Here is a 25544-nt window from a genome sequence, read left to right on the forward strand (position 1 = left end):
TTGTTTCTTTTAAAAGCTGCAATGAGCCCCACTCGACTTTCCGAGAAAAAGAATTCATCAATGCAATTATTGGACGTTGTTATAAACAACAGTGTCTGGTAAAAGATATTACCTGTCTACTCAGACTGAATCGGGGAGACCGGAATTAAGTTCTTCATCAATGTATATCTCCGTGCATATATATACAATAAAACAATTCTGTTACACAAAAACTCAAACGCCTTTTCATGCATTTCTACAATGCACAGACTGGCAACGGCATCCGCCAATTGTGCACGCCGGCGCGTAACTATCTTGGAGTCCACGGAGCAGCGCGCCCGCTTCCTTGAAACACTTCCAGATGGCGCTCGCCTCCGCCGCATCGTGGCCCATGCAAGAGGCCGTGTTTCTACCAGAAAACCCGCCTTCGTGCATAGCTTTCGCCGCGAGCGTTTCCCGGTAAACATTACGGTTACATACGCTGCAGTCAGCGCTGGGTTAAGGGGGGGAGGGGGCCTAAGGGGGCTGCAGCCCAGGGCCTCACCTTGGACAGTAGGAGAAGGGGGCCCATTATTCTAACCTGCTCAGTATGTGGAACTATGGGCAACGGAACTTTGACCGACATGAAGTGAGAAAACCAGAACGAGCAGAACGAGCAGCTTGTCGAGCTGCAAAAACAGAAATCCCCCGCCACTGCGGCGGGGCCCTCTTTCTTACGAAGCGAGGTGCGTTTGCTTGGAAGAGTTTTCGTGGTTTCCTGTCAGTCCGTTCGTCCAGTGCTGTCTGGAGAGGAGGGGCAAGGGGAAACACCTAAAACATGTAATGTGGGATGAGGACGTAAATCTCCCTTGCCCCTCATCACCACCACGCCACCCTCCACCTCTCTAATAGTTCTGCCGCTGTCCTTCTCATAGAAAGGATGTGCTGCAGTACCCAACAGTGCCTCCCATTCGACTTTTCTTTACCATGATGGTAATTTGGGCAGGGGAGGATGACTCCGATGGCAGATGATGATGAGTCTGATAGCAGAGGCTAGACAGGAAAGGAAAGAAGACGTCTTTGATTTGTTCCAATTGAATCGCATACCGGCTCGTATCTTTTCGATACCGTGATGTCCCTCTTGACGACCAATGGCATCTCAATCGATGATTGTAGGGGCCAAGCTTATGATAATGTGAGTAATATGTCAGGAACATACAAAGGACTGCAAGCTCAAATCAAACACCTGAACGAATTGGCAGTCTACGTCACATGTGCTGGTCATTCACTGAACTTAGTTGGGGTGTGTAGCATTGACAGTTGCCTTGAGGCAGTCAAATTTTTTACTGTAATTCAGAGACTGTATGTGTTTTTTGCTGCCTCACCTAAGCGATGGAGGTATCTTTTGGACAGCATGGGCGCAACTGGCCAGCAGCTTGTTTTGAAGTCTCTCTGAGACCAGGTGGTCAAGACATGCTGAATCATGCAAGGCCATTCTGAAAAATTTCAATGCAGCCTTGTGTTGCCTTGAAGCTATATCAAAGAACGAGGAAGAAAACGGTGACACTAGGTATGAAGCGCACTCTCTCTTCAAGAAAATGACAAAACTAGAGACTGCATTCATGGTGATTTTCTGGAGTGAAATCTTGGCGCGCTTTGACAAAACGAGCGTAGGACTTCAGAAACCAGGCCTAGACATTTCAACTGCTGTAGACCTGCTGGGCTCTCTAGAAGGCTTTGTTAATTCTTTGTGACCTTTCTTTGATACCTTCGAAGAGAGAGCATGCACGCTAAGTACCAATCAATGTTATCAGGATGAGGGCAAATGCATTGTTTTGAAGAAGCACCCGGACGGAAAAAGTGATAGTGTGCTACAAGGTAGAAAAATGTTTATCGTAGAGACCTACAATGTTGTACTTGTCTAGGCTCTGCTTTGCGAGTGCGAAAGGCTGCCTACACTGAACTCTGTGAAAGGTTCGGATTCTTAAAATTGCTGACAGAAGTTGGGAGCGAGGCCTCTCTAGGCACAGCAGGCTGAGAAGTTGGTGAAAACCTACAAAAATGATTTCGAGCCAGCATTTTCTGCTGAAATTGTTCAGTTTGCGAATTTTCTGCACAACTCAGTATGCCAGGACATAAGTCCTCTCGGGAATAATGAAGTTGCTGCACGAAAGAAAGCTTATTGATGTGTTTCCGAACCTTTCTATTGCTTTGCGAATGTACTTGAGCATACCCGTGGCAAACTGCGAAACCGAACGATCGTTTTCCAAGTTGTCACTGATAAAAAAATCACCTTCGTTTGAGCCTCCTTGACGACAAGGTGAACTCGCTTGCTATCATGTCAATTGAAAGTGACCTCCTCCGCGATCTATCCTCTGAACAGACTATATCTGATTTTGCTAAAGTGAAGGCGCGAACGATGCCATTTTAAAAGAGCACTGTTTGCGCTATACATGAATAGTTCCAATAAGTTCGTTGTGTCCCCTTTCAGCCTCCACGTTTCCAATGAAATGCTGAGCAGTGTAATTCAAGATATGCAAATCTTCGTTGTTTGTCTCTTGTTTGTTCTTCTTGTGATATTTAGCGTGCTTATAAAGAACCGTATTTTTGTTGTTTTTGATAGTGCCATGTTTATTTGGTGTCGTCATTGCTTGTCTTACCTTTAACGAAAATATTTCAAATAATGTTTTGTAATTACAGTTGGTAATTTTCATCTGTATTCTAGTGCATTTTTATGGTGTTTGTGTTGCCTTAAGTATTCTATATATCTATTGCATATTTATAGAGTAACATGTATAACGATTACTGCAGTCTGATGCATGAATTTTAATAAAGAATGTTTTGGATACAACCATGCGTCTCCTCACGGGATTAAAATTAGTGATGCAGACAAAGCCTAGCTTCAGAAGGATCGACATCTGAACTGTGTTGTCTTTTCTACGTTCTTGTTCGTCTTGAGTGCACTAAACCTTTCCTTAAAGCCTAGCTTTTGCTGAACAACATGTACTCCATGTATAAGTGTACATAAATGAAATAAAATGAAAACAGAATGCAGATTAATCATAAAGTGAACATATGTGTTGGTGTTTACAACAGCACGCGTTTCAAGCAAGTTTTGTTGTTTTCCTTATAATAACAACAATAATCATAATCTTGTTGATTGCACTTCGTTCTTTTTAATTCGCTGGAATTAAAATGAAACATGGCATATTTCCAGTAGCCTAGCAGGCGACGGGGGGGGGCGGCAGTATAGGGAAAGGGGGCTTGCATGCGCATTAGCCCAGGGCCCCCATTTTTCTTAATCCGGCCCTGGCTGCAGTTGCCGGGAAGCATGAAAAGTAGTCAAAGATCTTTGAATTCTAGTGCGTTCCTCTCTTAAAGGCCAAGTTTAAGCATCCTCCAAGATTTTTTTTTTTTTTTTTTTGAAGACAATATCTAGTGTTACCTCCACTTTTTCATATCGGGTATCTGGGTTTCCAGCCTTTCTCGCGAGCAGATCCTGTAGGTATTGCAGTGTAAAAGGTCAATTTCGACTATCAAAGCATTATTGAGATAGCAAATTATTAGACAGCTATATGAAGTAAGGTTAGTCATTTTCAAGTAAAACTCTTGCTTGTGCTAGTTCGTTCATGCTTGAATGAGTAAAGGCAAGGCGCAAAAGACAAGGACTGAAGAAAGACACAAATGACAGGACTAGCGCCTCCTACTACTGGAAACATATTCGCTTACTAATTAAGCGCATTGTCACGCACGCACAGGGAAACAAGAAACATCTCACTTGATCGATGACCGCGGACACTTGCTGTCAAACAAATATCACAACGCTGGTGTGCTGAAGAGTGGCAGCAGAGGCGGGTGAATTGCCCCTTTGATTGTGCTGCCCCTTTGATTGATTCAAAGCATGCAAGAATGCAACACAGATCGCCTCTAAGGCTGGACACGTGCAGCCATGCTCAGCCAGCGCTGCTGGAGTAGAAAGAGGATATGCACACTAAAAACCTGGCCTGACATGTGAGAAGGCGTGCATCAATATACTTTTTCATGTTACAAACACATATGCATTCAGGCCAAAAGTCAAGGCTTTCCTGGAGTGCTGATGTCCCCTGTCATACTATCAGCTTGAGGATCCAGAAAATTGATGAATTCAAGAGCACTCTGCTTTGCTATAGGTACAACATCAATCCTAGCTCGTTCATTGGCTCAAATTTTGTGCATGATGTACCATAAACGCTACATCACTGTGCCTAGCCATGCTGGAATCCTAAGAAATGAAGAATCCCATGTGGCATGTGATCAATTAACTTACCACCATGCCTCAAATATAAGCCAGTTGGACCCATTCGGACTCTAAGATCCGGATGAGCACCGGACAAGTTGTCATGATCCGCCCGAGTTCGTGAATGATGGAGGGCTCGAGGCACCCTCCATTAGACAGACGCTCCACAGCGTGGTAGTGACGAACGATGACTGACCGCCAAGCAGCTGTGCTTGTCGGTGTTTATTGGGTGCGGTGACCAATGTTGCCTACTGAGCCTGACAGACGCCCAAGCCTGGTGGGCCAATGAAGATTATGCCCGAGGGGGCGTTACATGCTTGTTACACCCCCTTACCCCGAGTTTGTTAAATAAACGAAACAAACGTCCAAGTTCAGAGCATAAGGCTCTGCCTCCGTCCTAGCCGGGTCGACGGTGCCTGCTACCCAGGAGAGTAATGGTCCGGTGGCCTCCACCGTCGAATACTCCGCCTGAGCACCGGTGTTGACGGGCCAGGTGTGGCAACGTTGGGTGCTGCCTGAGCCAGCCTCGCTCCATCCGGTGGGTCCGCAGTGGTCGGCCTTGTGAGTGGTGATGGGCTCGACACCCGCCCAACGGGCGCTGCAGCACTGGCAATGCTTGCCACCTCCAAGGTGGGCAGTGCTCTGCTGGAAGCAACTGGTGTTGCCGCTAGTCCTCCTGCGGGCTGGAACTCTGAAGTGGAAGTCAAGGGTGCCGGCTAGGTCCCGAGACAAGGCCTGACATGGTCGGCGTGTCTGTGCCACATGACACCGTTTGGCATGCGGACGAGCAGCGATGAGGCACTGGCAGGAGACACAACCTGTCCGTCGGACCAGGGTGGGCCAGGACGGAAGTTCCTGGTGAAAACTAGAGCTCCCGACTCCGGCAAAGGCCCGGGATGGCACCCTTTGTCAGCAGCCAGCTTCTGCTTCAGCTGCTTAAGGAGCACTGTGGATCAGAGGTCCGGATACAAGACGTCCAAGGGTGTCTTGACCATCCGACCCAGCAGGAGCTCATAGGGGGCACGACCCGTGACGTTGTGGGGCGTGGTCCTGTACTGAAACAGTATCCGGGCAATCTGCGTCCGGAAGTCCCCAATCTGGCTCTTCTTGAGCTTGTCCTTGATGGTTTGCACCACCCGCTCGGCTGCACCATTTGAAGCAGGGTGGTACGGCAGAACCATCATCCGGCTGATTCCCTTCTTCGTCAGCCAGGCCAGGTACTCTGTGCTGGCAAAAGCAGGACCATTGTTGGACACGATGACATCTGGCAACCGCTGGGCGGCGAAAACCTGTCATAGCCTGCAATGGTCGCACCTGCTGATGGAGTGGTGACAGGTAGAACCTCCACCCACTTCGAAAAGGCGTCCACCACCACCAGGAAGTAATGGCCCTTGAAGGGCCCCCAAAATCCACATGCAGGCGGGACTAGTGTCTCTGCGAGAACGGCCAGGGGGTGATTTCCACATGACGCAAGGCCCGCTGATGCTCCTGGCAGACTTGGCAGCTCTGCACCATGCGAGCAATGTCCTGGTCCAGGCCAGGCCACCAAACCTGGGACCGGACCACCATCTTGGTCTTTTCCACGCCAGGATGACCTGCGTGCAGCAACTGCAGGACCCTGGACCGGAGACTTTGTGGGATCACCACCCTGGAACCCCACAGTAGGCAGCCCTGCTGCAGGCTCAACTCAGCGGCCTTGTGGCTATAGGCCTGCTGAACCAATTCCTCCCTACGGGACACCGCCTTGACCACCTGAGACAGGACTGGGTCCCAGCTGGTCGCTTGCAATATTGCAGATCTGGAGAGTACCTATGGGTACACGTGCTCCAGCATGAACACTTCAGCAGGTTCTGGAATAGCATCAGGCACTTCTGTCAGGGGCAGGCGGCTCAGGGCATCAGCAGATCCCAGGTCTTTTTCTGGGCGGTAAACCAGCTGGTAACTGTAAGCCGCCAGCCCAGCGTACCACTCGAGGTGATGCCTGCACGGGAACTGCCTTGTCAGGCCCCAGCAACCCCAACAGCGGCTTGTGGTCCGTGACCGCCTCGAACTTCCGGCCCCACAGATACTGGTGGAAGCGTTCAACAGCGAACATGAGGGCCTGGCCTTCCTTGTCCGGCTGGCTGTAGCGTTGCTATGCAGCACGAAGCCTACAAGAGGCAAACGACAGAAGGCGTTCCTGGCCATCCTTGTCCCGGTGCGCCAGGACGGCTCCCATGCCGTATGGCAACGCATCTACGGTCAGGATGACAGGGTTGGCAGAATCGAAGTATACTAGCACTGGAGCCTTGGTGATTAGCTCCTTGCTGCGCTGGAAGGCCCGGTCCTGCTCCTTTTTCCAAACCCACTGCTGACCATTTCGAAACAGAAGATGGAGTGGCTGAAGATACTCCGACAGGTTCAACAGGAAACTCCTGTAGAAGTTGATGAGGCCAAGGTAGCTCTGAAGCTCCTCCTTGTTCTGGAGCTTAGGCGCCTTGAGTACAGCATGAACTTTGCAGGGAGCCGAGGCTAGGCCAGCCTAGGAAATGACATGTCCCAAGTACTCAACACTGGGGCCAGGAAAATGCATTTTTCTAGCTTGAGCTTGAGGCCGGCGTCCTGCAGTCATGCCAGGACATTGTGCAGGTTTTGCAGGTTTTGCAGGTAGTCCCCATCATTGCTGCCATTAGCCAGGATGTCATCCACGTGCATCACCACGTGCCTCATGCCCCTGAAGAGGTTGTCCATCTCCCTCTGAAATATGGCCGGGGCTGAGGCCACGCCAAATGGTAAGCGCATGTACTGGAAGAGCCCCAAAGTTGTCGATATTGCGACATACCTCCGGGAGGCATCCTGGAGCACCAGCTGCTGGTAAGAATCTCTGAGGTCAAGCTTGATAAACTTCTGTCTACTGGGCAACGCTGACCAGAGATCTTCAATCCGGGGCAGCGGGTACTTCTCGACTGTAGCGACGGGGTTGATGGTAACCTTGAAATCCCCACAGATCCTGACACTGCCATTTCGCTTGAGGACTGATACGATGGGAGCGGCTCACTCAGACATCTTGATGGGCACCAGGATGCCCTCTCGCTGTAACAGTTGCAGCTCCCGGGTGACCCCGTCCTTTAGGGCGAACGGCATTGGGCGAGGCTTGAAAAAATGTGGCCAGGCTCCCTCAGGTACATAGATGCCAGCCGTCGTGCCGGCAAATGTGCCCACCCCTGGCTGAAACAGGGACTTGGAACTCGGTTAGGAGGCTGGGGACGTCTTTCACCGCATGCAGGCTGGCTTCCTGGTACTCTGGCAGACGAACGCCCAGTGCATGATTCCAGTTTCAGCCCAGCAGCGTCGGCGACGACCCCTTGGTTAAGTAAAGGGGAAGGGCTGCCTCCCTGTCACCAAAGCGAACGCTGACCTGTGCCTGACCCTGGACCTGGGAGAGATGCCCGGAGTAGCTACGCAGCATCACGCCCGAAGCCTCGAGGGACATGCCGGGGAAAGTACGCTTGAAGAGTTTCCCGGCCATTACTGACACGCTGGTTCCTGTGTCCAGCTCCATGGAAATGGGGTGCCCGCAGATTTAGACTGTCAGCATGTATGGCGGCACAGACGACGGTACAAGGCCTGTGTGCCACATGTCGAAAATTGGCGGGTCCTCAGCCACGAAGTGAAGCCTGACTATTCAGACGCAACCACAAAGAGCATTTAGCTTGTCTTGTTAATCACCATCAAACCTTCTCAAATCTTATTCATGTTCCCAGCAAGTCTGCCAGAGGCAACTGTCAACTCTTACTAACGTTTCCCCTTCCAAACCATGCACTTTATTTCTACCAGATCTGGGCAAGCGTTGGAACTGCCACTTACCAAATACTAATTAACATGTCATTTGGGTACGTAAGTTTCAAGGGGAACGACAGAGTGTCTTGGACACCCTTCCAACTAACTTGAGACCTCAGTCGTAAGGACCAATTTCCACCGCCCCCCTCCCCCCAACTAGCAAGAGCAATATGGGATGCTTTTTTATGTTTTATCTCTCACCTAGTTATTTCTTGCCTGTTGTTTTTAACATGCAAAACCTCCATAACCCTTTTCCCTTACCTCTTTCCAAAAACACTCTCATTGCCTGTTCAAATCGAGATGCAAGACCTTATATCAAGAAATACTGCAACTACTTTTTGGCATTCTATTGGAAACAAGACAGCACATTCATCTTATATGCAGCGTTATAGAGCAGCCTACAAATAAACATCCATGCTAGCATAGCCTGGCTATTTTTTCATATTTAATGCCCACTGCTACACATGTGCAACACAACACTGTGTGTCATTCACACCGAACAACATTCCAACATCTCATTTGTTTTCTTTTAAAGGTTAATTCAACGATCGGTGTCTGCTTTTCTTTACAGAGTACGATATTTCAATGTTATCAATAAAGATTACTAATCTCTGTGATACAAGGAACACTGTATGGAATTATTTTTCATTTGCATCACTATTTCTGGTACCAGGAAATACTGGGGCCAAGTATATCGAGTTTCCTGTGTACGTTCCTTTCTTCATCTTTGTTTTTTTGCACTGCCCTGTTACGTGTTCAAGAATGCACCAACTAGGCCAAACAAGTGCTTTATTACATTTCCAGTTTAGTCTTCTGTTGGATCACATGCCTATATTGTCACCCTGTCCTGCTCTCCTAAAAGATTTTTCTGCATTCTTTTTGTTTTGAATATGTAACATTAACCATTTGTATGCAGCTTGTCAATATGTGATGTGACATTTTATTCAGTTCTTGTCCAACATGTTTATGATTCTTTGAGCAAGTCGATGTCTATCATAATTTTTCATCTTCTTTAGTATGCATTAATTGACCGCTGTACAAATTGTAATTAATTATTAAGAAAAATCACATTGCAAATAGGTCTACCAGGCTATTAGCTTGATGTTTTTATGCACACAAAAAAAAAAGAACACCCCAGCCAATTTGTGCAGCCAACAGTAAGAATGGACCAAGGCAGTGTCAGCTGTGAAGAAGCACTCCTCCCCCATTACCCCACTCTTTACAATTGCCTCCAATCTCTTTTAATCGCTAGCAATCTGCAGCAAACCACAGCTGATATTTTAAAGCTCACAAGGTGTCATGGGTTAGAAAAGGAGGAGTTTTGCAGTGTGAGGTGTGCCGACAAGAAAATATAGTTTTAGTAGCACTGCATGAGAAGACGAAGAAGACAGCGCAGCCTGCAAGCATGAAAAATAAAGAAATGAAAAAGAAGAAACGTACAAGGAGGGTTAACGTGGCCTTTGAGGAAAGAGGCGCACTTGAGCACTTGGTTGGAAGAGGTGAACCGGTGGCATTGACACCAAAGACCTGAGTCGGAGGGGGACACCAGTGGCACCGCACTGGTTGGGCTTGCTTCTCTACATCACGCAGCTGGGCACTGTGGTCTCTGGTCAAAGCTCGATCTGATGACAACGGCCCCGTTTTCTGCTATAGAGACAGCCTTGCCCTGACCGACGTCAATGCTCAACCAGCCCCATCTTATGCTGTGGGTGCAATCTCACCCTCACTGACACCAACACTCAACTGCCCCTGTCCTATGCTACAGCAGCAATGTGGATGCAAAGTTCTGTGAGAGGCAGTCTCCAATAAGACTTAGGTCATTTACTTGAGAATGAACTCTAGTTGGTGATTTACAAGGTGCAGCCTAAAAATAATCCCCTCAACTAGTGCAAGATTAGGTTAACCGGAAAATTAGTTATAGTACTTACCGTTGTCTCAAGTATTGTGCCTACCGTACATGTATAAATGTGTGTTTCTTGTTCTCATCTATGTTCACGTTTCTGCCTCATGCGTGGAGAACTGGGACACAAGGGTTAAACTGTCCCGGACGCCACATGCACACCATACATTCTTCTCTTCGGGTGAAAGCTCCTGCATCAGAGCCATGAAGAACAAGACTGGCTCGTCAAGAGCACGCCTCGTTTTATGCCAGAGCCATGACATCGTGCAACTCCTCTACAGTAGCACTCTCATGCAATGGCATAGCATGAGGCTTGCTCCGCTTCCACAACTGGGTCTCCAAACCTGACCCTTACTCGTTTGCTGGTACAATCTTCAATGCACTGGCTCAGTGTAATCAAACATCATATGCCAAATCTCTCCGCATTGCCCTAGCGACATATTGAGAAACCACCTTGAAAATCGCGAGGTTTACCCAATCACAGTTCAAATTTTCAACTATACCTTAGCTTTTCAAGAAAGTCTTTCAAAAATATTGAAAGCACTCTGGATCTCTACAAAGAGCACTTTCCCAATTTCTCTAGCTTTAGTAATGTCCTCGCGACTTTTAGATTTTAACAAGTCATACGACTTCTACCAGCATCTGCACGCAATTTTCTAAACTCTAGCAATTTTCCACCTCAATATTTCGCTTAGTTTCCTTAAATTATCAGTTTAAGCCCTGCAGACCTTGCCTGACCTTGTCACACTGACAACAAACAGGGAAAACACCCCCGATGCTGTGAAATTTGAACTGCCATGCAGATTCAGGCTTACTCTCTCAGCAGACCTTTCAGGATAAGGAACAAAGAAATACATGCAGGGTAGTCAACTGCCTCTATTTTTTATTTCTTCAGCAAATTTTTAACTTCGTGCTCTCATCTTCGAACTATGTCTCATCTTCGAACTAAGTACTACCTATTGTTTTTTTTCTGTCAGCCGGAACTTATATCAGAGAAGACTTGTACCCACTATCTAATTGCTGCCATGGTCAGCTTCATGAAATTTGGTAACATACAGGGTCTGTCCCAAAACTTCCCGGAATGATTTTTGTAGTTGGCAACGCCACCTGGTGGGGCGCCAGGGCTTAGGGCAGAGAAGTTATTGGGGGATCTAAGCTTCGAAACCAGACCGGTCTCAGTTGCCTGTGGGCAGTTGTTAAGGCAGGTCGCGCTCCATGCAGAGGTATCTACTGCTCAAGTAAAACACTTGCTTGGACTAGTTGGTTCATCTACTGCACCCTCCCCAAGAAAAAAGAAAAGGACTAGTTTTAGGAGCAGCGTTATGCAATCAAGTTTGGTGTGAAACTGGATAAAAATGGGGCAGAGACACTCGAAATGCTTCGGAAAGCGTACGGTGACGACGTGATGAAACAAAGCCAAACTTTCATGTGGCACAAGAGGTTCTGGGAAGGTCGGGAGTCCATCAACGACGACGACCGCTTGGGAAGCTTGTCGACATCACAAGCGGTCGATTAGGTGCAAAAAGTGCATCAAGTTTCGGGCAAGGACCAGCAATTAATTGTTCGGATAATCGCAGAGGAGCGTGGAATGCCCAAGGCAATCATTCATTGCATTTTAATAGAGGATCTTCAACCGAGTAAAGTCTGTGCGAAAATAGTGCCTAAAGTCCTGACGAGAGAGATGAAGGTAGATCGTTTCTTGAAGTGCCAGGAATTGCATGAATGCTCCGAAACGAAACCAGAATTTTTGGACAGAGTGATCACAGGGGACGAGACGTGGATTTTTTAGTATGATCTCGAATCAAAGCGTCAGAGCAGCAAGTGGCACACCATGGAGTCTCCTTGCCCGAAAAAACAAGGATGAGCAAATCACGAATCAAGGCAATGCTCATTGTGTTTTTTGACGGAAAAGGTGTGGTTCACAGTGAATTCGTGCCACAGGGACAAACAGTCAACAAAGAATTTTACTGTGAAGTGCTCAAACGGTTGAGCAACAAGGTTCGATGCGTCCGAAAAGAAATTCGCGACAATTGAATCTTCAGAAGAGCACACGTTTGGGCTGGTTGGCGAATGCGGTGAATGCGGCTGCAAGCCGTCTTTTAAACATGCTACCTACCTGTCAAAATACTGCGATGACCGCGCACGTGTTATTTCCGAAGCTTTCCACATTCATGTTAGCAGCGAAGCATGTGTAAGCCTTCCCTCTGTTTCCCTCCTTCCAAAGGAAATTGCCTTCCTATCGCATTAATTGCATTTTTCTCCCCTGCGCATGCTGAATTCTGTTGATTCTGTGCTTTGAGATAGCGGCAGAGCACATATATGCTAAGTGAAAGAATAAAGACACTTGGTTGTTAATCAGCGCTGGTGTCTGTGTCGCTTTCCTCGTCCTGTTGTTTAGCGCTGTTTTATTGCTCGTAATTGGATCTTGCACCAGGACAACGCGTCAAGCCTCAGAGTTGCTTGTCTCAGAGTTGCTGGCCAAAATGGGAATGGCAACACTGCCCCAGTCAACGTACAGTCCCGATCTGCCACCACCGAACTTCTATTTGTTCCCAAGGATCAAAAGAACCCTGAAAGGAACTCTGCATGGGACGCTGGAGATGGTAAAAGCAGCTGCGACGTCACTGAAGGAGGTTCCCGTTGACGGCTTCCAGGGCGCCTTCAATGATTGGGTGAAGTGTAGGAAATGGTGCATCGAAGCAGGGGGGAGAGTACTTTGAAAAGTTCTGAAAAGACTGTAAACTGATATTGCATAAATGATTTATAAGAAAAAAATTCTGGGAAGTTTTAGGACAGAACATTACTGTGAAAGCAAACCTGTGTTTTATATAGCTGTCTATACAGTGCCTAATCATCTGCTCCAAATGAGATTACAGGCAAATAGATTACTTACCTGAGATCCCCATGCTCAGAGTATGAAAAAAATTAGTAATTTTTAAAAATACACAGCAAATATTGGCAATTATTCAATTGATGAGATCCAGTGCCACTGCCCATGTGGTGACCCTGTTTCCTCCTCAATACAAGCTCTCTCCTCTTACCAGAGGTATGCAATGTACCTACCCTATTTATCCACTGTCCGCACACCTCACGCAGGAAAGAAATTGACCAAAGGGTGTAAAAGGCAATATTTACATCTTTAATCATATCAGCAATATAAGTTTGCCAAAAAATCATAAATCTTTTTACACATCATGTCAACACTGCCAATGTTGTGTGCCACCACAAATGTGTTACACAACATGATACACTGAAGAAACACACATAGCACCAACATGGAACTCGGTTCAATATATGGAAAAGAACAGAGAATGCATATAGCTGCTAGTTACCATCTGGTAATGACTACGTAGGTAATATGCGTAGGTTATGAAAATAAATACTGAATTTGTCTTCTTCAGACGCACGGTGTAAGGTATTAAATGAAAAGAATTGTGCAAACGAAAGACATGGGACTGCCTGCTGCAGCACAATGCATGTTTATGACTCTGCCTTGATGTACTTATTAGCGTATCACTGTGCAGCAACTTTTTTTTTGTCAAATCAAACAGTACAGCATTCAATGCTTAAAATCAGAGATTGACCTCTATAGAAAGCTGCTGAATGCATTCTTCTTCACCATGTTCTACTGCGTAATGGTTTCCTCTTGCATCATAAGGTTTCTTTCAAGATACATTAAAGAAATGCAACAAAATGTGGCAATGAAAAGCATATGCAATTTGATATTACAAAGCTGTCAATGAGATAATGATGCATCTAAACAATAAGACAGGGCTGAGCTAGAAAGCAAATACCATGTGCTCTATATTTTAGCTTTTACAGATATTTTTTTAATACCCTAGGGCACATAGTGCAATTCAGCATGTTCAGATGGATATACCTGAAGAGGTGGACACTACTTGCATAACAAATTGCAATGCTCATTTACCAGATTAACTAACTACCACTATTTCATCTTTTTTTAGTCATTCACACCGGGAGACAATGAAATGGGCACAATGATCCGCATTTAAGCATACAAGCTAACATCAGCGAAAAAATTAGCAACTTTTAGGATTTTTACTTAATTATTCCAATAATTTGCTATATGAATGCTTGTTCATTATATTAAGATTTAACTGTAATTCAATCTTATTTAGTGAATATTTTAATTAGTTGCCTGGACATTGCAATTGATCATGTGGGTAATTTCCGATTCTTCCAGAAATCTACCTGAAAAGGCAGAGCAGCACTTTCTGTTACAGGCAATATTTTAAAAATCGGTTTGAATAATAATAATAGTAGCAATAATAATAATAATTTTAAAAAAGCATTTGGTAAAGGCCGTCTGCAAGTCGAGGGGCCAATGAGGTATGGGCTTAGTCACAGTGTTTTCCCTTGCACTAGGGAAGTTAAGTCCGTCTATGTGCAGTGTGCGAGCTGCCAGACACAAGCAATGTTTAAATTTCTCATGTAACAGTCAATAAATAACAACAGTAAACACCAACTTAAACTACAAGAGTGCCTTTTTTTTATTTCTAATCGCAGGTCCCCTAAACATTCAAAATATTTTGAAATGAGGGGCTGTGGATTTTCTTGTGCACAAAATCACGATTCAGGATTGGATAGCGTAGGTGAACTAGCCTTGATCCCAGGTAGCACGATGACAAGCTGTAAGTGTGAATTGTTAACACTGTTGCAAGGGTAAGGCAACCAATTAATCTCATTGCAATGCGGACAATAGTGAGCGATACTTAGCAGTACAATAGAAAGACCTCAGGCACAGCCAAGGTTTCAAGAATTGACAGCAGAAATTTATAAGACATGCTCCATACGTTTGGTCAATTTTGTTGTTAGTGAAGATTTACTTCTCTAACAAAACAGCGATAATGGTCTGCCAAATGATACAACAGTGTCAATGTAGCCATTCTTTTTTTTTTTTTTTCAGCAACTTGTCTACTAGTCAAAAATATGGTGCAGAGTTATAAGACAGAACAGTCTGCCTATCATTAGAGGCCTATGTAAGAAAGTGCTTTTCAGGTACTTATGATGACAGTTTAATGAGTATGTTGGAATGATGCCAAAGGGCTCCCACGTAAAACAAGATGAAGTGCATTGTTCACTGGCGAGGCTTGATGAGCCTCCCAAGCACGTAATAACATTAATGCTGATAGTATAGTAGAGAAGTGGATGAATTCACTGCAGTTCAGCTCACATTCAAATGACAGTTCAGTATATGCACAACTTCACACACTTGGCCACTTACATATGCAAACACAGCCAAAAATGAAGCCCATGATCTTGCATTTAGCAGCAGAATGCCTTGGACAAGCCATCTGCATCGAGTTCAAGCTAAATCTGCTCTACCTCAAAAAGCTTTTTGGCACGGTCAAAGTCTGACTACATTGTAGCACACTAAACAAAGCAAGATGGCAAACAACGCAGACGATGAGACAAGAAAGGCAGACAGGAAGCGTCTGCTCACTTGTCCTGTCGTCCGCACCATTAGCCATGGTGCATGAAAGCAAGCTAGTCCAAGGTGGCATCCTCGTGACAGAGCAGATTTGACATTTCAAACATTAGGTTGTAACTTGTCAAGTGTTCACCCTCTTTAATGAACAGTGTCTCGTGCTACCCGGGATCAGATGTGCAAAGCAGCCATCGTGAGCCCAGCAGCTGGCTTCCATGATGGAAGTGAGAGAACTCGCACATGCGACAGACTAAGCTGCAAATGCAGTGTTGATGCACTAGCGTCTGCGCACAGCTGCAATTCAGAATCAAAAAAGGCACTCAAATTGAGCTAACTGCAATTCTGCACGGGATCCAATTCTGAAACCTTTAACAACTTCTGTTGTGAAATGGCAAACTATTCACCATTGTCCAATATGCTACTCCCTTGAGAAAAGGTGATATTCTTTCTGAAAAGGGTGCGGTAGTGCAATTAAGCGTCAATAATAATTTTAAAAAAAGTAACAGCACTGAAGATCCATTCTGAGGTAGGGACTTATTCAGCTTGAAAATAGTACATAAAAACAAGGTGAACAAGGGGGGGGGGAAAACAGTCATGAGTGTCCCTTCACAAGAAGAAGGGAATGCAAAATAAATATAACAACTCAACAGGCCATACAAATTAAGGCACATATGCGTTCTTGCTGAAACATTTTTCCTCACATAGTACCATGCTTTGCAACCACAATTTTTAAACCTCCATTTTGTCAGTTCTCATTTTCTCCTCGATATATATATATATATATATATATATATATATATATATATATATATATTCCAGCTTTCATAGTCATAGCTCAGAAATGTGCACACTACAGGACTGTCCTTCAGACCAAACTTGTCACACTGTCCCCCTGATGTCTCTGTTTTTGAACTGCCTACTCGAGGCTGTTGGTAAGACGGGAAGCTCAAGGTTACAACAGCACCTTGTTCGGCATCACATGGCCTTTTCATATTCACTTTTCTTCGATTAGGATTCCTGCTTACTCATCATCAACTAGCTATTCACTGAATTCCTTCTGCAATTCCTTTACTAATAGACTGATTTCATCACACTCATGGAGCACATGTGTGCAATTTCTGCAGCTGTCGTGGAACTGGTAGCCTTCCCACTGCCACACTTGGGTACAAGGCAACTATGAGTTGCGTGACCTGTACTAGCTGCACTGTGGATTTTTCTGGACATTTTTTTTGCTGCCCTTACAGAGTCTGCAACACCTACAGATGCTGCTTTCTTTTGTCAGCTTGATCAAATGATTGATTGATGGGATTTTAATGCCCCAAAGCAGCACATGGGCTGTGAGAGATGTCTTAACAAAGGTCTTTAGATTAAATTTTTACCATCCAGGGCTCTTCAAAGCTAACCTAAACCTAAACCTCCGGAGTGCTTTTGCGCATCATGCCCTCGTAGATGTGGCTGTCACGTATGGCAGCCAAATCTGCAACCTCTTGCTCAGCAGACCAGCATATCCACCAAGTTACCACAGTAGTAGGCTTTTATCAGGTTTGAATGAACGCATGAAAGAAGGCACCAGGGAACCTGTCATTTGGCAAATTATGTGCTTTTTACAGCCACAGTTGTCATTCAGTTCAATAACCACTACGAGAACTAGCAAACCTTCTTACAGTGGTGGCACGGTGAAGCTCGCAGTGAAATCAGTCTATCATTTTGCCACAGTTCTGGCAAACTAGAAAAACCAGGCCATGCACACACAAAGAAGGCCCTCCACATCTCCAATTGAATACTTTCATATTTCGACAGATGTGAAAGTCCAGTCTGTCCAGGACAGTGTCTTCCTGACGTGCGCACAAACACACCCCACCACTAGAGAAAGAGGCCCATGGTGGCATCCCAGACAGGAGACACCACTCCCGCAACTGTCTTGTCCCGTGCATCTCGGCAACACGTTTCGAGCATTTTACAGAGGTTACAGGATGCCCGCGCTGGGCGCTGGAGCATATTTTCCAGACAGATACAGCAGCTGTTTATCCGGTACGAGAGAAACAAGACACAAGCAGTGCCCCCCACCACACAACAGACACGACATCTGACAGCCTAACCAAAGTCCACACGGGTTATTCTGAAACACGACAGTCTAAAGGACACCGAGTAAATGTAGATACATGCTAAGTCATGCACAAGGAATGGCTTCTCCCACACCAGGGCTGACTAATGAAAGTGTGCAGGTGCATGTAAGTGCCGCAGATGCCAAACACATCTGATCAAAACTAAGCGTGAATTGATGGTGACGACAATAGATTTTCCTTGCCCAGTTAGCTAGGGGAAACTATGGGTGATGTAGCCTGAGACCCGACAATAACAAACAGTATCCGAGGGCAGAATAAAACAGGATGGTAGGAACTTAAGCTACACTTGGTGCACAGCTGGGCAGTGGTCACACTACGCCAAAGTGCCAAGTTTGTTACTGGCCACATTACCACCTATCCTAGCCCATTTGCTATGTTCATTTGCCCTTGCAGGTGAATTCGAGCCGGCTATCGTCTTTTTTTTTTTTTTCTTGTCTCAGCCCCAAGTGGGAAACATGCAATAAAAATCCCTATTTATGGCCCCTTCACGAGATGGCAGGCTTTTGATTGCACCGATGAGACTGTGTAAGTGTACGGCACATTTTTTGTACACATAACATGACTAATATGTGGCACATTGGTTAACAAGGGTATAATAATAGCTAGTGTCGTACTACAACACAACTACCTCGCTGAGCACTAGGTGTTTTCTTGTAGCACTGTAGATAACACTGCATGTTTCGTGAGCTCAATGTCTGCAACAGTCAAACAAGAGCGACACAAAGCAGGGAGAGAGAGAGAGAGAAAAAGAATGTAATGAACACATGCAGTTATATACAGCGCACATTTGCTGCTCCTGCAGTACACACTACTGCTCTGCCAGCCTGCTGTGGGAGTAGCCTTTCAATATCTCTCAAAAAATGCACTTCTTCCCAAACTCCTCATAGAGATGAATGTGCATGTATGCATTAAAATACACATGCAGCAAGGATATATGCAACTCCAGGGTTAAACCTCAAGAGACTGTCATCTGGGCGGCCAGCGCTGCTGCGCGGCGCCGCACGACGAAACAAGCCCGAGTCTCCCGACCTGTACAAGACTTCCTCTTCCTTCTTATCTGCTTAGAGGAACTGACGCCAACTTATTCACAAGGACTAAGAAACACAAGGACAAAACTAGATCCTGGGAAATAAGTGCTTGGAGTAGAGAAGTGAGCTCACTAAAATGGCTCAGTAAGCGGACACAACATTCACATTTTTTTTTTTTAAAGCAAGTCTCAAAAGAATGCAACACCATGGTCCACCTCTGCATTATGTGTGTACCACCAGAGACACGTCAAAGAAAGGAAGAACTGCAAGAAAAAAAAAAAGAAAGAAAGGTGACAAAACAAACAATCCTTATAACATTACACAAGTGAAATGGCATTGGCCACAGGGCTTGATGATTTGTTTTTCTCTACCGTGCACTCTCTCTCTCTCTCTCTCATTCTACATCTTCTGTTTTTACATATTTCCCTGAGAAACAGCCCCTGCTAAGCCATCTGTTGAACAATGAATAAAAGTGACAAAAAAAAAACGTAAAAAACATGATGTAATGTACACATACACACAGGTATAAAACAAATTGAGGTAGATAACATTGAAAAAATAGCTGGCTCAAAAAATGCATGTTTTCAGTGGACACACGCACAAACAATACATGCGCGAAAAAATAAAAGGAAGAAAAAAAAAGACAGATTAAACAGATACCTCTATGAAGATGTGTCCACTCTGCGGGAAATGCCAACAGATGAGTACAATGGAAACTATTAACATGTGCAGAGTGGACTTGTCCACTTAAGAGATAAAAGTAAGCATTAAATAAATGTCCAGCCCTCAAGAAGAAAACAACTAAAAAAAATACTCCGTGAATCTCTGGTCAAACAAAAAGGCAGTATGCAACTGTGGTTGACGAAAAAAACCCAAAGAGAACGGAACCTGAATGTAACAGCACTACGACTTGCATCCTTAAGTACCCTGCTACAGTTTTTTTTTACTTTTCTTTCTTTTCTTTTTTTCCCCAGACTTGCCATGTGCTCTCTGCACGCAAATGCAAGGCCCAATTTCCAGGGCCAAGCTCTGACATTGCCGTCTTCAAGGGGTTGGGCTTGAAACACAGCCCTTTACACAGTGTTGAGGCAGCATGCTTTATATATATATATATGTAGAGCCTCCCTTCAAGTTCTTTTTTTTTTCTTGACACTGGATCTTACAGAAGACTGTTAACACTGTAAGGCACAGGAAACAAGTGGACAACAATGAGTCTGATTGTGGAAAATCAGTGTGCACTCAAGACTAACCGTTCTCCTGTCCTGTGGCTCATCTCAATTTTATATACCTCACGCCTGTTTGTCTTGTCATCTGTGACTGCCTTTTATCGCCTTCGTTTGTACAATTCACAAGCCATTCCAACGCTGCCATGTCTTGCATGTGAGTAACACGTTGTTTGTTCCATTTTCACCCTGGCAAAAGATACAAGGCTTTTGCCCAACACATGGCAAGCTCCAACAGTTTTATTTCCTGCCGCAAGCTGCACGGCAGCATACGACATGCTCTTGCGAAGCTCCACGCGTCAAAAGCACCTGAGTTTTTAAGTTAGTACTTTAATGTAAAATATATCTTCTTTATTATTATTTCTCTGCTGGAATGGACAATCTGTGAAACAATGCAAAAATGAATAGTGAGAACGAAAACAGCATCCTTTCCTTTCTTTTTTTCCTGCACTCAGAGTCATCTCCGAAATGAAACCTAAACTAGTGCTCGCAGGCATGGCTGACGACAGAACGTCAAGTGAGGGAAAATAATAATAATAATGATAACAAAATCTGCCTTGTCCTCCCCCCCCTCCCCCCTAAGGGCCCCTTACCAGGTCTGGCCATTTTGAGCTGACAAACGCCGTGCATACAATGCGCACTGACAATCGTATCTGCTAAGAATTACATCGCTATGCACCGCAGAAAGAGCTGAAATTTGAAACTCAACGCCATATATCAGCAAGTGTGCTTACGTACATGTATATACTGTGGGGTCACTCATAGTGACACAACACTTCGAAAATTATTTCAAGGCAAAATTTGTTATTTGTGTAATCTGTTGCATCAATAGACTAATTAAGGTTTAGAGAAATAAACGACACAAACTGAATGTTCACATGTCTTTGTTTTACTTCATACCGCTGCAAGAGAGCTGTACTTCCGTTTTTGTCTGCTTATTCCCACATCGTGCCGTTGCGTGCACCGAGAAAATTTTCTAAGGAGCTCCTGCATGCGATCATGCTCTGTGATCCGCTTGCATCTGCTTAGTTATACCGCTAGTCAGGTGCTCTCGTGCACAGTGCGCAAAATCGTGCTTCCACGACGTATGAGTCACGCGATCCTCCAGCTCCGGTACGGGAGAACGCAAGGAAGGAATTTTGTGTGCGAAGGCTAGACAGGGCAAGTGGAGAGAGTGTTGTATTGTCCGTGACACTCGCCTTCTGAAATCATGGGTTCGCGGCACTGAAATATGTCTATCTCAGCTATTAATGAACCAATTAAAAAAATTCTTGCTGGTAGCATGCTCCCAAGAAGGCATGTATCAACTTCTAACATATGATCAAAATTTGGTATGTGGCCTGGTGAGGGGTCCTTTAAGCAGATCCTTTTCTCTTTTGCTCTTTTAAACCTTCGTCATTGTTTACTGTCTGCAAGCAGCAGTTAACACACAGAAACACTGGCTAACACACCTTTGAAGAATGGGGAAGGGAACATTTTTTCACCTTTCCAAATGATTACACACGTACGTGTCTCTTTTGCTATGTGAGAAGCAATGCAGTTGGCACCTTACATGTGTGATGACGAGGACAACTGTACATCAGCGGCTTACGAGTGACACCATGAATATGAGATGCGGGCGTGCATGACATGATGGTGGGAGCTGTCTTGAGCATTGTGAAAAGGTACACATTGTAATTATATACACTGTCGTTGCATGCCTATGACCATTTTTTTTTCTTCTTTGTTTTACTTACACGAGTTGAAGCAAAAAAAAAAAGGAATTGAAAGCTTTTCGTCGCTGTGAACACAAGCATGCCTCTATGGTGACAAAGTGAAGCCTCATTAGAGCATTTTCCTCTTTTCTGTTTCAAAATTCAAAGTGCTTTTTAAACATCAAGGTTTCTTCCCAAACTTTAGAAGAGTAAAATTCAACAGCAAAGCTAACTGCCTCGAAGCACTTGGCCTGTATTACCTTGAAATTTTCTCAACTGCTCTGCAGACTTTTACAAATGTATGCTGACTCTGCTTTCAGTCTTAAATCATAGCACAGGTGATAAAACATTGCGGAAGGCACCGGACTAATCTCACCTACCTAGTGCTGCTCTATGACACATGCTGTAGTTTTAGCACTCTAAGAAGATTTTCTTTAAAACTGCACCCCGTTCTAGAGTGCTGCCACAGCAATTTGAAAGCATCTACGGCTGAGCAGCTGTGGTGCACCATGAATGTTAAAAGCCCACTGCATGCCCTAAGGAGACCTCACATTTAAAATTTCTTCAAAATACATGCCCATGCGAAATATATATAATCTTTCTTTTTGAACATAACGTGCTACGGTTATGGAACGAAACAGGAAGTACCATCGGCTGCCAGTTGGCGGCGATGTGTGTAGCAAATGACGGGGAGCCATGTCTTTGGCGTACTGGGGCAATGCAGTACTTTGTACCTTAGGAGGAACTCTGTTCGTACGAGTCCCTTTGCGAGGGGTGGAGAGGTGAGAGAGGGGGGGGTGCAGCTCTTTGTACCGCTGAACACGTGCTTTTGTGAATGTGTGCACACATATTTTTTTAAATTTTTTTTTGCACTTTGGGTTGTCTGTGTGAATGTGTGTGTGTGCGTCAAGAGGAGTGTCGTTTCCCTCAGATCTCTCTCTCTCTCTCTCAAGACTTAAACGCTTTGTAAAAAGCAGGACAAAAAAGAAGGAAAGCCTACAAATAGATGCTTGCTTTTCTTGTGCTCAAAAAGCCATCTCTCTAACGAGATTCTGAGCTTCTTGTTCTCACATCTAATGGCATGCAGCTAGCTATAGATCGTGGGTGAGAATTCAAGGAATGGAACTAAAAAAAGTAAAGGAAAATGGCAACTGTGCAAGTCTTGCATGAGCTGGGGCCGTGTGTCCGATCGATCACATTCGGAGATAACTTTCCATGGGTCTTGATTGGCAGAGTTAACAGAAGTGGATGCGACAAAAAGAGTGGCATACTTCCTATTGGTTTTTTTTTTTCTCAAGCTGCACAGCATTTAAGTGCATTGACAGGATGCCTGTCACTCAAGCATGGCATCACGCTAGATGTTACATCAATGTACGAGTATATGTCATTGAAGAGTGAACGTGCCACCGAAAGTGGTCAATCGATACGGTCTCATCTGGGTGCTTCTGGTTCATAGCTATCACTTTGATTGCATGCCAATTGGTTTTATTAATGGAAGTAGATGTTACCAAGAGCAACTTTGAAGGTAACAACGTTCACTGCAGGCATTATTTCTTCACAGTGTCATTGGAGTGCTTTTAGCCAACACTGGTAGGTACCCGTTGCTACACCAGGGTGACAAGTTATATGAAAGTACATCGCCAAAAAGTGATCGATCGAGACAGCAGCCCTAGGACTGTACGTGAAGTCCCAACTGTTGCTTGCAATGTATTATGGTGCACGACTGGAGGGGCAGTCCGCTGGTGTCGTTACAAAACATGAAAGTGGTGTTAGTGCCCTGAGAGGTGTTAGCCCGTACGTTTCTGTGTCAGGCACGAATTTGGCAATGACGCGCTTTTGTCTGCAGAATATTTTTCAACCAACTCCCCTGTCACTAAAGTGCCAATTCAGCAATGAAGAGCAAGAGAGCTGAAAGAAAACAGCACCATCAGCATTCTGCCTGCCATTCATATGGACACACTGGAAATGGCATGAAGCCTTTGTATAAATATATATGTGTGTAAAAAATGGAAACAGTAAACAAAAAAATACCCGTTTCTTTTGTTGCTTTGTGTGTCCAGAGGTTTCTGCTTTCTTTCTCATAGCACTGTTTCCTATTTCTGGTCGACGCTGGTGCTTTTTTCTTCTTTTTCTATCTTTTTTTTTTTCCCACTGGGCATGTGTGTAATGATTCTGAACTGAGTAACCTGAGCGCAGAGTATACCGAAAGATGAGATTCCCCGTGTCCCCCTGTGCAACTTCTCCCAGTTTCGAACATAATGCTGCTTTACTGCGACTTCCTTCTCACCACGCCACCAGCGGCGTGGGAGCTTTTCAAGTTTGTCAACGAGTCAGAATTTCCACTGCGGTCACCAGGCAAGCTGCAACCAGGTAAGCTGTTGACAATGAAGATGCTATAAGGCATTTCTTTTCACGACTTCTAACAAATACACATTTTTTTCTTTTTACAATATAGTGGAAGAAACACACAAACAAAAAGCTTCAGTTCCTTTTCCCTACAGAGCACTTCACTCAAAACATTTGTGCTCTAGCATGGAAAAGCAGGCAACTGAAAGCTGGGTTAAATTTTGTTTTCAATTATACCTTGTGACCTTGTGGACAAGTATAGACATCACTAAGAACAGACAAATAAGTTACACATGCCAATAGCAAGAAATGTTTAACTAAGTTGCCATCAGCATCATCACTGCCAATACTCCTTTTGGTCACCTTTGTACTGCCATTGGTAATATATGCTCACAACGAGCAATACTATAGTGCCTTGCCATGATGTGTCGAACAGCAAAGGTGCTTTGACTCAAGCCACTGCAAGGGTGTTTGCTAGTCACTGGACATCATGAAAGTCAAGCCAATGACCTAGCTACAGACCAAGGTTCCTTGCACACAATGTTGTGCTATCATATGCCATGTGGTTCTTGGACAACAGCCAAGTTGGGCATACACTCCTGACTAGCATCTGCTGGCCAATGGGCCCACACATCGAGGCTGTTTGGTAAAGTGACGGAAATAAAAGATTACATTTTTTTTACAATGTACACTCACAAGGCACAGAGCTTCTTCTTAAACACACAAGCTCCAATGTCATTTTGATGCCTATCTGCTGTTCTTTCATTTTTTTTTCCATAGTTGTCAGCTCACTCCGATTTCAGTGACTTTCGAGAGACATATGGCCAGCACACAACACTGTCAGCAAGGAACCTGCACAGGGGCGCTGAGCTTTGTACATCTCTTTTTGTTTTTTTTTCCCCGTAGGTAGTACCCCACAAATTCTACTAGGTAGGTCCCACAAGGTTTTTGGTCTCCTCCAAGCCATGCAATATTACACAGGCTGTCTGTTCTGAAGGTTCACTGCGCAGGAGACGCAATGAGGCACCCCGGTCGTCGGCTGCACCGGCTGTCACGTCGGGCATGCCATCCTCAGTGGTTGTCAAGTCACCAGTGGCTTTCCATGTTCCACTTGCGGCAGAGTCATCTGCGAGGAGCGGCGTAGGTGCCGGCACGGCATCTGGGTCCCACGCGCCCCCGTCTTCTTGTACGGAGCAGTCGTGAGCATTGTATCGATGCTGGCTGCGAGGCAGTGGAAGCCGAGACTCCGGGTCTTTGCTGGTCCTTTGCTTTTGCTGCTGAGGTAGGAGTAGGGTGCATGTAGCACAAAGTTAGAGGACGTGCTATCAGCCCGTTTCAGCTCTGCCAACCATAACATTGTTTCTACAGTTGAACACAAACAAAGGACACTGTTAGAACAAAGTTGCACAAAACGCAAAAATACCTGAATTATAAGCATATACACTAGACCCTTGTTATAATGACGCCGCTTTACTCCAATTATTTATTTACACAAGCAACTTAGCAACTGTCAGAACGCCAGCACAAGCATAAAAAAAAAAAAAACAGAAAGAAAGAGAAAGAAATAAAAGGTGTGGCCTGCAGCGTGTGGACGCTCGCACGCTTGTTTCTGTGGAAACGATGCGAGTGCAACCACGCAACTCTGCTCTACCAACAGCTTGATGCGGATAAGCCCCAGTCCTCCTCACCTGCCCTTGCTCGCTCACTCTGGTGGCAGGACAAACG

General features: G+C 45.1%; 1 protein-coding gene across 3 annotated transcripts in view; it reads right to left on the reverse strand.

Annotated features, from left to right (window-relative positions):
- Window positions 1–13071: 13071 nt before the first annotated feature.
- LOC142582974 (protogenin-like) overlaps window positions 13072–25544 on the reverse strand; it is a 295298-nt gene continuing 282825 nt past the window's right edge. For 2 of the 3 annotated variants that reach the window (XM_075693167.1, XM_075693165.1), the window contains exon 23: window positions 13072–25096. In XM_075693167.1, the coding sequence (XP_075549282.1) occupies window positions 24746–25096 (351 nt within the window). In that variant the 3' untranslated portion in view covers window positions 13072–24745. The remainder of the gene's footprint in view (window positions 25097–25544) is intronic. The other variant, XM_075693168.1, reaches the window with a different exon arrangement.

Source organism: Dermacentor variabilis, chromosome 5 (assembly GCF_050947875.1).
Source record: "Dermacentor variabilis isolate Ectoservices chromosome 5, ASM5094787v1, whole genome shotgun sequence".
NCBI classification, from domain to species: Eukaryota; Metazoa; Arthropoda; class Arachnida; order Ixodida; family Ixodidae; genus Dermacentor; species Dermacentor variabilis.